The sequence below is a fragment of the Aphelocoma coerulescens genome, chromosome 2 (assembly GCF_041296385.1).
Source record: "Aphelocoma coerulescens isolate FSJ_1873_10779 chromosome 2, UR_Acoe_1.0, whole genome shotgun sequence".
Taxonomy (NCBI): Eukaryota; Metazoa; Chordata; class Aves; order Passeriformes; family Corvidae; genus Aphelocoma; species Aphelocoma coerulescens.
Window position 1 is genome coordinate 58,507,012 of NC_091015.1, and position 14,356 is coordinate 58,521,367.

A 14,356-nucleotide genomic window follows, 5' to 3' on the forward strand; every position below is an offset into this window, starting at 1 on the left:
TGTAACAAAACTGAATTTTTAAATGCTAACTTCAAGTCCAAAATTTGAATGGCAAGAGCTATTCTGCAGAGGTGTGTGGTTTTCGTCATTTTAGGTTAAATAGCTTTTTTTACCCCTCTGACATTTGGTTATGTTGTGTTTTGTTTTGTTTGCTTGTTTTTGGTTTTAGGGTATTTGGGATATTGCATTATGTAATCAGTTTTTTTGTAGAACATTGACTGCAATTGTTGCAATGACAAAATTTAGATATTAAATAGTGCAGCTCAAGGTTTTGTACTTAGATAACAATTGACTGCGTGTGTTAAGTCTTCATGCTCAAATATCACTGCAAAAGACACAAAGATTTTGACAGAGAAGTCTTTGTGACCAACCTGCCCATGATAAGTAATATTTCCCTGAAATGAAAGCTTAGCAAAGTACTTCTTGACAATGTGTGATGTGCTGATCAGACACAGAGAGCTAAGAACAAAATTTACAGTAAGACTGTATGTTATCCAGTGGCAGGGAGTTTATTACTCACAGTGCTGCTATGCCTTACCTTCCTGTTCTCAATTTCTGTTTCTTTTCAATAATTTACTGCTAACAGCTCTTAGGAGACATACGGACTAAGGTATAGAAACTATTTTTCTTCTTCAATAGTTTAATATTTTGCTATTAACATGTTTAATATAAAATGAGTTAAAATGTCAAAATACATTTAGACCTTCGATTCTTATATTCTGTAATGTATATAGAGCTATGAAGTGAAATAACTAACAGTCTTTTGTCACCCTGTTATGCAATTTTATGGGTTCTTGCAAGAAAACCTTAAGTTAAATGTTTCATCAAATGTATGTCTTCTCTGCATTTGCTTTGGGTTTATATTTGGAGTACTATGTAAGCCATACTTGAAAATATTTTCATTAACTTGGTTTGACCTGCTGAATGGTTGGAGCCATTTGTCACTGCAGGGAGTAGGGGTCACACCAGTTATTTAAACTGTTGGTCTTTCGACCCATTATGGGTATGTTGCGTTCTCTCTCTGAGAATCAGTGCTGATCTTCGGTGTCTCTGTACAATAGAAGAAGCCCGTGCGAAGAAGATACGAATCGTATGGGATGTACTCAGATGATGATGCCAACAGTGATGCATCAAGTGCCTGTTCAGAAAGGTCCTACAGCTCCAGGAATGGGAGCATACCAACATACATGAGGCAGACAGAAGATGTGGCTGAAGTCCTGAACCGCTGTGCCAGCACCAACTGGTCAGAGAGGAAAGAAGGCCTTCTAGGCCTGCAGAACTTACTGAAGAACCAGAGAACTCTAAGGTAGGATGACATCTTAATAGGTAGGGAAGGCATTTTGCTTCAAAGTTGTTGAAGGGTGGGGGGAGAGGGAAAGCAGGGTGTGTCTTTGAAAGTAAGATGGGGGAAGGAATAAGGAAGCTTTTCTCACTTCTGGCAACTAGTGTATATTTCTATACTAGTGTATGTAGTGAATCCAAAATTGAGAATTCTCGCAATACAGAAGGTTCATAAGATGCTTCCATTTGCTATCAATGGAAGGCCTTTTTTTGTTATTATTACTGTAATTTTAGGGGTATTTATTCAGAAGAAATTGTTTATTACTTATTACTAAGAACACCTTTTTCATTACCTGCTCTGTTACAAAAGTATGGTATAATGTATGAGACAGTTTAAAGAGACATTTCTAGGTTTTAAAGTCTCCTTTTAGACAAAAGCTATTACATTTTTACCCATGTTTTAAACAAAATGGTTTCCACTACTTTATTTACTAGATTATTTGAGTCAATATTTACACTTGATTTCACTGATTGCTATGCATTAGTGTTCTAGCAGAGCTAGCAAGGGAGTTGACTGATGTATTGTTTTCACTTTGGCAGTCGTGTTGAGTTGAAAAGATTGTGTGAGATCTTCACAAGAATGTTTGCTGATCCTCACAGTAAGGTACGTTTAGGTTTTTCTTATTTTCAGTAAATGTCTGAAAACATAAATTAATAGAAAGGCAGTTATGGTAAATTATGTCAGTGATATTTGCACATGTAAAATTTCACAAGCAAAAGCATTTAATGGTATCAGATTTCAACTCCTTTAATTTGGAGTTTCGAACAAGATAATTTTTCCCATTTTTCTGCAGGATCATTGAAATAAAATGAAGATTAATGTCATATAAAATGCACTGAAGTAGTCCAGCAGTTTGTACTCAAAATTTGTGTTTTTAAGAAGTCGTTGTTTACAGAGGCAAGACAAGTATAGATTTTTCTCTCAATTAGAAAGAAAAGGCTCTGCAGTAATTTAAGTTGTAGAGAAAGTTGTCTGACTAAATCATACGTAATCGGATAAACTATGCCAAATGTGTACTTGTTTTCCAGGATATTTTGTATTATCATAGCTGATGATGTCTTCCATGAATGTCGTAGATAGGTCTGGCAGTTGAGACTGGTGAATAATTTTTACATCATTTTTTAATATTCCATGAGGAGACTGTACTTTGGTATAAAAGAAGATGTGATGTTTTATTCAGTTTTACTTAGGTAAAGACTCAGTGTGGCTGATATAACAAGGAAAATAATGCTTCTGTTTTCTAAGGCCATTAAAATCCTTTTAAGTGAGTTGCTTTAAATGATAGTATTTTTACAGCGTTTGTGGGAGGTGGTTTACTAGTATAGCTTGATTAAATGTCGCAATTTCTCATAGCAGAAGGAATGCAGGTAAGTAAGTAGCCTAATAAATGTGATAATGTTAAAAAAAATGTAACTTCGTATTTTATTTAATTATAGTCTTGTTTGGAAGAAATAGTATCTTTTATAGGAGTATAACATATCCCACTTCGTGTCCGTATTTCGGAATTGATAAAACTATAACCCAGATAAATTCAGAGCAGGCTGTTATTTCAGAAGTATTGACTTCTCCCAGAAGAATCCTGAAAAACTACTTTGCTTATGCAACACATTTTACGTATTTTTAAGTCTTCCTTGTTGCTACAATTGAAAATTAAATTCAGAGTGATGAGAAGTCTTGACAAGTTAACTTAGTGTTATCTGTCCTCTTTATTTTTCCTGTTGGAAAAAGTGACTTAGCTCTTATCTCTGACACCATGTATTTTGGAAGTAACTTGCATTGCAGACAGCAACATGGTATTAAAGTTGATCACATATTGCAGAAATCCAGAAGAAAAGACTAAACCAAGCAGTTAAAAAGAAGAAAACATTACATGAAAAGTCGAAGTAGAGGAAAGAATATTAAATGTTGAAATATTGCTGGAATATTTACTTTTTAAGTGAAGTAATGACAAAATTCTGAATAGCAGGTTGGTTTAATTGGGCTTGTTCTGTGTTAGTGGTGCAGCAATGCATATGTCAGAGCCACTGTGGAGATTTTTGTGTCGCATGGGAGCCAGGGAAGGATAACACAAATATTCCAAACTTTAGTTGTATGTGCCAGAAGAGCATTTTACCTTTTAGATAAGCCTTTAAGAATGTTACATTGAGTTGTTCGGGCTGATTGTTCTGTTTACTGGCCACTGTGATATGGAACAATGCGGCTTCAAGTTTGAAAATTTGGCCTGTGTTGTAAACGTGTGGTACAGCTGTTCCAGTCACTGAAGCCTTGCCTGCTTTTTGGTGTTGCAAAACTATTAATAGTCATCAATATGTTATCAGGAGAACCCTTTAAGTATTAAGAGTTCATGATTTTTTTTTTTTAATCACATACGTCTACATAAATCTCATCTTAGACTCTACTCAAGTGTCTGTAGGAATTATTCTGGCATCACTTTTGTGAGGTTTTTTTAAGGTTTACTTTAACATGGTATCTGGATGCAGGAAGTTACATAGAATAAGAGTGTAATAATATTTGGAGGAAGAAATGGGAGAATGACATACCAAAAAGGACATGCCAAGTGCTTATTTTAAAAATACACTGGGTATCCCAATAAAATTACTAAATTTGTCATAAAAGTTTTGAAATACCTTTTTTGTTTTATTTTGGTTTATATTCCATACAGGAACTTTGTATCGATGGCCACTAATTTGTGTGTTTTTATCTTTTTCCCTTTTTTGTTGTTTTGTTTTGTTTTGTTTGTTTTTGTTTCGTTTTGCATGCTGTCCCCTGTGTTGGAACTCTCTTTAGAGAGTAAGTTGGTTCAATATTTGTTGGAAGCCTAACCTTACTTGCATGAATGTGCAATTAACCCTTTTTCTCTATTTTTCTTCCCCAAAGAGTTCATGCAGTGTCAAGCCTTTTGCAATCATAAAATGCTATAAACAATTAGTAAAATGTGTGGTAAAGTTTCGAGATGTGCTTTATCTACTAATTAACTGACATTGTTTGGTTATGCATTCCTGCTTTATATTGTGGTGGTTGGCACATCTGAAATAATTCACTTTAGAGGTAGATGACTTACAATTATTTTCATATCTGTTTATTTTTTCCCACTGTCAAATTGTTAAAAACGTCAACTTTAGATGGGTGGTTTCAGAATTTTAGTTTGAGTCATAAAAACTGAAACTGCGATTTTTGCAGTATCCACATACATTGTTCAACATATAGGTGGTTGAGTTCCATTTTCCATTCCAAATTCATCCTTTACCTTAAATGCTCTTTCAGCCTTCTTAAATTCTTCATGCTGAGACAAAATTACATGTTTAGTATTTTTTTTTAAATCCAACAAAACTACTGAGCTTGTTTGAGTTTTCTTTAGACATTCTCTGTGGTAAATCTAAAATCAAAGCAAGCTTGAAAACAAAGCTGAGTCCTCAGTTACATGTACTTTTAACATCTAAAATGTCAGCACAGAGTCTTTAGAGTATTTTTGCCATAGTGAATCATAATTCACTTTATAATGATTTCAGTTTAAGCCACTTTATGTCTTTGAAGTGTCATAAGAAGTCCGTATTACTCCATCAAGTAAGAGCTTGTAACCAGTTTGTTCAGCCTACATGTTTTAATGGAAAAGGCATGCGTGTCAGTGTCTGCAAAGTCAGAGAAACAGGTACAGGTTTAAATTCTGCTGAGCTGCGTAGTTCAACTTGAAGGGTTTTGTGAGACACCCCCACACACACACACAATGTAATCTTTATAGCACCAGAATTTTTCATTTGTTCGTTTGCCTAAGTATATTTTCTCCTTACTTTAGAGCTGTGAAAGCCAAAGACTTCATATTACAGTACAGAAAGTACGTCCTGGTTTGGTTTTGCCTCTGTCTTATAACTGTGACTACTGCTTGTGAATCCACAAAATGATGTATTGTTTCAGTTTAGCCTGAGACAGGAGATGTTTCCAGTCCTGAGCATTAAAAATCTTGTCCCACTACTGGCAGGGTAATTTTGAAACCTCAGACTTGAATACAGATCTACACAGCGCATAATTTGGCAATTTTTTTCCCCCCAATTTTTAATGTAATTTGCTCCAAAAGGGAAGTTAATTAAAGTTGCTGATCTAGATGGGCTTTCCATTGAATAGAGATTTGTATTGTTTTGTTTCTAACACAGATTTTCAGTATTTAAGATGTCTATTAAAAAATTTTCCCAAGTCTCCAGTAGATCCTGATAGAATCATGAAATACCTGCTTAGAAGGGAACCTCAAGGACCATCTGGTCCAACCTTTCTTGATAAAATGAATCTGAGTTTATTTTTTATTTCTAGTGTAAATTTGGAGGCACTTCTTTACGAGATACCTGTATGGAATTTTTCTGCTATGTGGTGTTAATTTGCTTTCCCTGACTTCATTATCAACATGAAAAGTGATCGAATTTCCTCAGTGAAGAAGGTGTGCAGCAGCATACACCAACTTCTCCATGCTTGCATCAGTGCTGTGGAAGAAAGTCTGCTTCCATGGCCTAGAGTCTGCAGCCATGTGAGGTGTGATCACACTTTGGGATCATCCACTCTCACAAAAGCAGAATTTGGCCTAATGACAAACCAGGTCAGCTGCAGGAGGATGTATGGTTCCAACCCTTCTAACCCTATGGTTAGCCACTCCTAACCTTGCACCCATATCATAAATACTCAGGAGGCAATATCTGCCCAACACTCTTTGCATCACAGCAATACTTCTGTACCCAATTCTGTGCTGGACTGTGTGTCAGTTGTGAAGGAAGCATTTTCAGCCCAAATACCCATTTTTCTTGCCAGGGAAACAGGAAACCCATGGGCCACACAAGTATAGAGCATATCTATCCTAATTTCACTCTTAGGTCTGCAAAAAACTTAAAATTAATGAGATATATTAAAAGAGCTGTTTAAACAGCTACTTTTGTCTATTTGCCACACCCTCCTTGACCCCTTCCCTCCAAAAAGCCCTTCTTCCTGGTGTGAGTCCGATAAAAAATACATTGTTGTGGTTGTTTTGGGTTTGGTGTTTTTTTTTTTTACTAGATGCAGTCTTTTCAACGTTATTTGTTGAAAAGAAGACAATGGATATTGTGTTTTCAAAAAAATGAAAGTACTTCTGTGTTTTAAAACACCTGCCAGTCTGAAATGTATTGTGGCTTTTTTCCCTACTATCGTGAATAATTTTGTGTTGGGATACCTGCAATAGTTGAAGAAGCTTGTTCTGTTCCACAAGTATTTTATGTAAAGGAATTGGCCAGCTCTTATGATTTTGCAGTATTTATTAATGCAGATATTTACAATTAATATTTTGCTTAAGAATTGTAGCAGCTTTTTTGGTTTTAAAGAGAAAGCAGTTTTGTAGTCTTTGAGGAATACGTCAAATCAACTTAATGATAGAGCTTGAAAGGGTAAAAATTTAAGTTTTACTGGAAAAATTGAGGTTGCGCCAGCCATCACAGTAAGCATTCCTTTTCTTGACGAAACTGCATGGAATACCTAATTGTCAAACTTCTACAGAAGTCGGCTAACATTTCCAATGTACTCTTATATCAAAATTCAATGAAAAAGCAAGGCAGATTTCTTTCTTTTCCTTTTTTTTCTTTCTTTTTTTCCCGCTTGGCTGCAAAACACTGCCTTTCTCTGCCTCTGATTCCCTTACTGCTTTCTTCGTTTGTAAGTTTGGCATATGTCAGTGTCGCTTCCTCTTTTGCCCCATCCTACCCTCTTTCCATCTTCTTCTGCCTTTTAGGTGTTCAGTATGTTTTTGGAGACACTGGTCGACTTCATCCAGGTCCATAAAGAAGACCTGCAGGACTGGCTGTTTGTACTGCTGACACAGTTGTTGAAAAAAATGGGTGCTGACTTGCTTGGGTCTGTACAAGCAAAAGTTCAGAAGGCACTTGATGTCACAAGGTAATGAGCTGTAAAAAGTAACAACAATATAGTTGTTAGCTATATCCAGGTTTTTCGCTGCTTTTCTTTTTTTGGTGTGCTGTTTGTTGTCCAGAAAAATGCACAGCTCATAACAGATCTTGAAACTTTAGTAAACTCTGTTGCTTCAGCATTTTGGTTTCATAAAATGACTCTTAATTGAAAGGGTTTGAGTCCTCAGTGCTGAACATTAGTATGGTACTACTTATCAGATTCTGAAATATGCATTTGAGCCATGTATGTTTGTTGTCTCACCTTGTGTTCAGTGATGTAGAAATTGTGTTTGAACTTCTTTATTTTGTTGTAAAAGTTTCACTGGAATATTCATCTCTGTGTCAGCATAACTTTTTGAAGAGTTATGGTAATAATGAATTTGCTTTCTGTCTTCCCTTCCTTCTACCCAGAGTTCACTAATAGCCTGATTTAGAATCAAAATTCTAGCATATCATTATTGTATTATTCCGCATTACTTGCATTATCTATTCTAGCAATAATTGCTTCATGGCAGGAATTCCTTAAATCTTGTCCTTAACATGGTAGGTAAATGTTTCTGAAAGGTCGGGTACAGTAGCAACTGGTAGCAATTTCAGCTTTACTGAAAAGAGCGAGGGCTTATTTCGTGCCTCTCAACAGTTGTTACAAGAAAATTTAATGTAACATAACATTATTTTGTTTGTTTACAGGGAATCTTTTCCAAATGACCTCCAGTTCAGTATTTTAATGAGATTTACTGTTGACCAGACCCAAACACCTAGCCTGAAGGTAAGACTTTTCAGGCTTGCTTTGCAAGCAGAAGTCTTCATTAATAGAAATTTGCTTGTCTTAATTTTTGAATTTGGATTGTTATTTTTTGTTTTGTGTAAAAACAAAGAAAAAAAAAAGGTTTTCAATTAGTGGATTTTGTTTTTGTAAACTTTCAGACAGTCAAGCCAGCACTGCAGGACCAGCTTCGCTCTTTTTGGAGCTCAAAGGTTTTTGTCTGAATTACTGTCTTTATTCTTAACCCCATATGAAACTCTTACAGTGTTATCAATAATTTTTATTTGAATGCATTGTTTGCTGCTACTAACCTTTGCGGGAAACTTTAAGCATGCAGATGCTCAGTTTTAAAAATGACACTAGTATGAAAATGTTTGCTGCAAGAGAGATCTAATAAAAACACAGTACAGTAAAAATGAGCAACAAAAATGTGGCTGCCTAACATCAAGCTGGTTATGCAAACTCACTCTATCAAGTCTTTTCTAATTTTATGTTTGTGATTTCCCATACTTTTTTTCCTAGTTCATATATATTTTTTCTTGTGTCCAGCCTGGTAGGCCTTGAGTTATTTTAAATTACTCTAATATTAATATGAACTTGAGTTACTATATTAAAAATCAGCTCTTTCTGTGGTACACTTCACTCCTCTGAAAGCAGTGTGTAGCTTTATAATTACACACGTGTTTATGTAAGACTCTGTAGTCCATAAACCTGCCAGCATATCTGAAAAGTAAAAATGTATTCTGTAGTACATTTGCAGTTCTAAAGAGTGCTGATTTTAGAATAAATGCATCAAATCATAAGAAGATTTGTAAGTGATGTTGAATGGGGAAATAACAAGCATATGATAACTGGCATCTTCTGCTCTATCCTGCACGAAATATTTTTACACAGTTTGATACTGCACAAGAATATGACTTTTCCCAAGTGATGTTGAACCTAAAGTCACATGAATATGCCTTTTTTGTCTACAATACAGTATAACTTACATTTTTAAGCTTTTGAGGACAGTTGATACGTTGACCACTGTTGCTTCGTAGAGCTGTGTTAAAAAGGGACTGCTGTCATTTATTGAAGACAGCAAATGAGGTAGTAAAAATCAGTTTGTTGTTTAAATGAATCCTTGGAACAAATTGAGATTGGTTTTATTTCACTTGGTTTTCCTCCCCAGGAAGGTGAATTTGATGGTTGAGATGTTCCTTTTTCCATACAGTAGTATAGCTGGTAGAGGCATATCGAGCGCATTTCAAAGCTGAGAGCATAGATTTGGAATGAGACATGGACTCCTACTAGGCTGCTTTGGGGCTAAGTTCAAGATTATTCCCTAAATGCACTAGGAGGAATTAAGAAGTATTAAACAGTTGATGGGAAGGCATTCTGAAAATAATTTTGAGAGAGAATTCTGAAATCAAGACGTTGGTGAAAGTTGCCTCCCTAGAAGAACGCCTGTTAGTTTGAAGCAAAATTAAGAGTATTTAGAATGAATATTTGCGACAGTAATGTATGTAACTGTTTAAGAGAAGGTAAGCTTGTTTTCCAGAAGAAAGTGGAATCTACCCTCTACTTCCTTTATATGTGATAACTACAACCTCAGGATTCAGACAGTAAAGTTATTGCCCACAGATCACAGAAGTATCTATTTAATGTCCACGCTATTGAGTATTTTGCCTAAATCCCATCTTCAGTGCACCCAGTCTAACAGAATAATTGATAATCCTAAAGGGCCACTCCAGTTCTTGAAGTCTTAAGCTTTTGTTCTTTGATAAATTACTATCTCATTGCTTTTGTTCTAGGAATACTGAGGAACAGCATTCACTGTGACAGGAAAAAATCAGAGAAGGGATTTTCAGCATCCCTAAAGATGGTCAGATAGAAGGAGGGATGGTAGATCAGAAATTTGAGCCACATAACAATTCCCTTCTACAAACTACTTTTTCCCCTGGTTTTCACATGATAGTAGTAAATAATCATGATCCTTTGGAGTAAACTGTCATTGCCATTCTTACACTTAGAAAGACAGCTAAGTCTCAGACAATAAAACTTGAGCTTTCAGAGTGGCCACAGAGGTGGATTTGGATAGCTGGGCAGTAAGAAGACCAGCCATAGAGAAGACAGAATTCTGCTGACCTAATCCATGGAGGATGCAGCATAGTATATTGTGCTATATCTGCCTTACTTCTGCTGTCATTTTACACTTGGGTGTAGTGAATTGCAGAGACTCAATTTAGAGGTGCCAGATGAATGTGTCTGTTTTGGTCAAATGTTTGGATGGGCATAGCAGTCAAATGTTCTAGGTGGGACATAATCTATTTAGCTTATTTTTGCAGGTGCAGAACATACAGTTTGCTAAGGATGGATATTGTCCTGAAATACACTTCCAATCATCACTTCATTTTTCTTGGGTTTCATATCAAATGGCTCAGCCTTAGTGAGGCATTGATTTAAGCATTGTGACCAAAGTTTCTGAATCCTTCTTTACTTTGAAAATACTGATTTGTTGACAAAGATTTTTGCCACAGTTGATCAGAAGATTTTTTTATTTTTATTCTAAGTCAATATTAAAATTTCTGGATTAAAAAACCACAGATTAGCAACAACGAGAAAGCCCTACAAAATTTATCTTTAGAGTATATTTTAGTCATTTGGTTATATAATGGCACAGGCAATCACTCCTAAGTATCCAGTAACTTAGAGCCAGACACCTGGGATGTGGCAGTCTGAAAGTCAATTTGGGTGATTGCTTGTATTCAGTCAGAGTAAGGCAGAGTACCATCTCTCACATCGCAGAAAGCCACTGTAAGAGGTTTAAACCAGACTGGTTTCTGGTTTAAGTAAAAACACCTTCTCTAGATTCCATTCTTTTTCTTTCCCTGTTACATGAAATGTTTCTGTTCTCTTACCTTGATGCAGCAAAAGAAACCCTGTACATCTCAGATTTTTCACAGGACAGGAAAACAACTTGCCCTCTGGTACTGACTGTGTAGCATCCTTACAGTACTACCTGAATCTCTAGAGGTAGTTGCACATACTTTTGTGCCAGAATTCCTTGTTTCAGTACATGCAGAAGATGTTTATGAAGCACTGTAGTCCCATTTATGTATAATCTTTGGGTTTTTTAAGTCACAGTGCTAACTGCTTGATCTATGTTCCAGCTGACTTACTACAGGAGTGCTTTTCTTAAGCAAAATGCCTGTCCATGTTATATGCTGCACAGGAAGAATGCCCCAGTGCTTATAATCTAGCAAAAGTGCAATAAATTCAACCTAGAAGGGTACAAAGAAAGTCAAGACAGTATTAAATGACTTCCTAAGAAGTTTCAACTTAAAAGCAAATACTCATTGTAAGAATTCTGGAGATGCTTTCATTGCAAACCAGAAATTTTTCTCTGAGAAAGATTAAATGGATTGTTGAAGAGATTAAATAGATTGTTGAAGATGTTAGCCTTTTTATTTCTGAATTTCAGCTCTGGAAATACTGGCAAAATACATCTAAAGTAGAATTGCTGCTCTAATGGAGTTTCACTTCAGCATGGGGTCTCTAGTCTGTAATAATACTGGCTCATTATTATCTGACCATAGAAAGGTGTAGCCTTTCCAGAATTTCTTCTCTCAGAAGCAATTAGTGAAAAACACTTTTTTTTCGAAATAGCTGTCAAATTTAGCTTTGGGAATCTGTCTCACTCTGGAAAGCTTTATTCATAAGAACTCCCTCCGTTCATCTTCAGTTCAGTGCTCTTCTGTCTGAGCACCTCCATCTTTGCAGAAGTCTATGCAAGTTCCTCAGGAAGCAGTTCAAACACTAAATAATCCTGATCTCTCAGATCCAGTACTTCACAGTCTCTTCATTGGCAGAAATGTCTCTGGGTGTTCTAAGTGTCACAGTCCTTAACACCAACTTTTGCAAGTGTTACATGAGATTTATTTAAATCCTCAGCAGTCAAATGTAGTGGTGTCACAATGGTTTCCCTATGCAATCTAGAAATCTCAGCTATTGCTTTGCATTTGGAAAGCCATGTGGCCTAAGGTTTTTTGCTGCAGAGATGCTCATGGCTTGTTTTTTCCTTGGAAAATGTCTAGCAAATAGTGTCCATTTGTTGGTATTGATCTGCATAATGAGATCAGCTGATCTCCAGCTGCTGCTTGTATAACTTCAGAGAAGTTGAGCTTTAACAGCTGCTTTGAAAATGAAATACTCATTATTAATCCTCCTATGTGTGCCAGTGTATCTTGAGTATTTAATAGCTTGCAAGTTTCATGACCAAGAGAAATTTCTAAATAGCTTTGCTCAGAACAGTTCTACTACAAGCCATGAATAGCCAGAAATACACCCAGAACTCTTTTTCTGTCTATGATGGACATAGGTCTCTCCCTCCTGGTAGGTATTTATGGTTCACTGTAATTATTAGTGGAAATAATAAAAGCAGCTAAATCTGATAGATGCTCTAAATATATGTCCGCAACTTGTGTTGACAGGTGGGGTGACAAATTTCTGAGGCAGTAGGAGTTGAGGAAATAAATATTTTGGACATACACAGGCATAATAGACCTTTGCCCAAAACTGTGCAGTGGTGCAGTATTGGAGAAACCAGAGAGAGGCTGCAGTCTCTGGGATGTACAAAACAGGGATTTTGCACAAGGAGTAAGGCAAGTTAGTGGAGTAAGAGAATGATCAAATAAGTGAGGGAGTACAGGAGATTTTCTGTCTTACTGGTAAATCCATGTCTCTATCATCTAAGTATCTTCAAACAAAGTGTGTGTGAGACCTATCTTAAGTCTTTCCTATAAATGGCATTCCATATATTTTTAGTATTTAACAGGAAGATTTCTGTGGCTTACTTCCAGAGACTGTGATTGCTTAATCTGATGTTTTATAAAAAAAGCAATGAGTGTTAACTACCTAGTAGGAACTAGTAAGAAGTGATCATTGGTTCATCAGATGATGTTCATTTTTCGTTTTAGTACTTGAAAAAATTTCTTAATAATTCTGCATAAATCTTTTCTTCATTTCTTTTTTTAGGTATAAGCTTCTGCATATGCAGTGATTTATGTCTTTTAGTTGCTAGCAGTGAAATGTAAGCTTTCTACAAGTATTTGAATTTCTGTGTAATAACTCCCTTCTTCAAATGTTAAATCTGCTTGTAAATTGACTTATTGCAAAAATTTTTATAAGAATGCTGAAAACATGTAGTTTAATTGGAAAAAAAAATCTTTATTTTAAGGAATGAACATTACTCTGTGAGCTCAGTTGTTCTTGCAGCACACCATTTTTATTGTCCACCTGACTCTGTTTCTCTTTGCAGGTCAAAGTTGCAATCCTAAAATACATAGAAACTCTTGCGCAACAGATGGATCCAGGAGATTTTGTGAATTCAAGTGAAACTAGGTTAGCAGTGTCTCGAATCATCACCTGGACCACAGAACCTAAAAGCTCAGATGTTAGGAAGGTATGTTTGTTAATGCATCCTTAGAATTGCAAAACATTCCAGGTAATTAAGAATATTTAAGTAAAAATTTTAAATTAACGTGTCTTGAAACTCTCTGTTACGGTTGTGTTTTTATATATGTTAACTGAGATTCCATTTCATAATTTATCAATTTTTCTTGCAAGTACCATCTAGTACTAAAATCTCTTTAGTGGCCATTTTTTGTACAATTTTAATGTTACTTCAGAGACCACCCTCTGGGTTACTAAATAGCACATTTGTAACAGGAGTGAGTGGTAAATTTGGTAGCAAACAGTCTTAATCTCTGTTGGATTTTCTAGAGTCCTTTATTTTTGACAAAAGGCAGGCAGATAGCTGCTGAACCTTGGACAAAGAAAGTTTGTGCTTTGATAAGGTAGTATCAAAGATTTACTCTTGTAATGCTGCACTTCCTGTGCAAACCTCCCTCTTCCACATAATGTTGTGAAATGAAAATGAACATTTGTGAGCTACATAGATACAGCAGGGATACTGAATAACCATAAGAAATGTACTAGTGCAGTCTTTGGAAAGGGTTTCTAAACAGTACTTCGACTTCAGTTTCAACTTCAAGAAAGCAAAGAATGTTTTAATTTTATTTGCAGTTTGATGGAATAGAGTTTTGTTGTTCCGATGGTTACTGGCCATTCTGTTGTAGCTGCTATTTTCAGCATATTAACACTAAATAAATGTATTAACTTTTATGCTTCCTTAGTGCAAGTGTCTTTGACACAGAGAACTAACTCTTCTCTCTCTTTTTCTATTTATTTCTGCAGTTTGAAAAACTGCAACAATTCATTTGTTTAGATTTGTTTCGCTATTTTCAATTAAGTTTTAATTTTGGCTGCTTCATCATTTCTGGAAAAAGCAAC

General features: G+C 35.7%; 1 protein-coding gene across 14 annotated transcripts in view; it reads left to right on the top strand.

The window, feature by feature from the left end:
- The window catches only part of CLASP2 (cytoplasmic linker associated protein 2), a 146,690-nt gene that overhangs the window by 113,737 nt on the left and 18,597 nt on the right, over positions 1–14,356 (top strand). For 8 of the 14 annotated variants that reach the window (XM_069007701.1, XM_069007702.1, XM_069007703.1 and 5 more), the window contains 6 exons: positions 1,062–1,306; positions 1,882–1,945; positions 7,083–7,246; positions 7,948–8,026; positions 8,185–8,235; positions 13,323–13,466. In XM_069007701.1, the coding sequence (XP_068863802.1) occupies positions 1,062–1,306; positions 1,882–1,945; positions 7,083–7,246; positions 7,948–8,026; positions 8,185–8,235; positions 13,323–13,466 (747 nt within the window). The remainder of the gene's footprint in view (positions 1–1,061; positions 1,307–1,881; positions 1,946–7,082; positions 7,247–7,947; positions 8,027–8,184; positions 8,236–13,322; positions 13,467–14,356) is intronic. The other 6 variants (XM_069007704.1, XM_069007707.1, XM_069007709.1 and 3 more) reach the window with 1 other exon arrangement.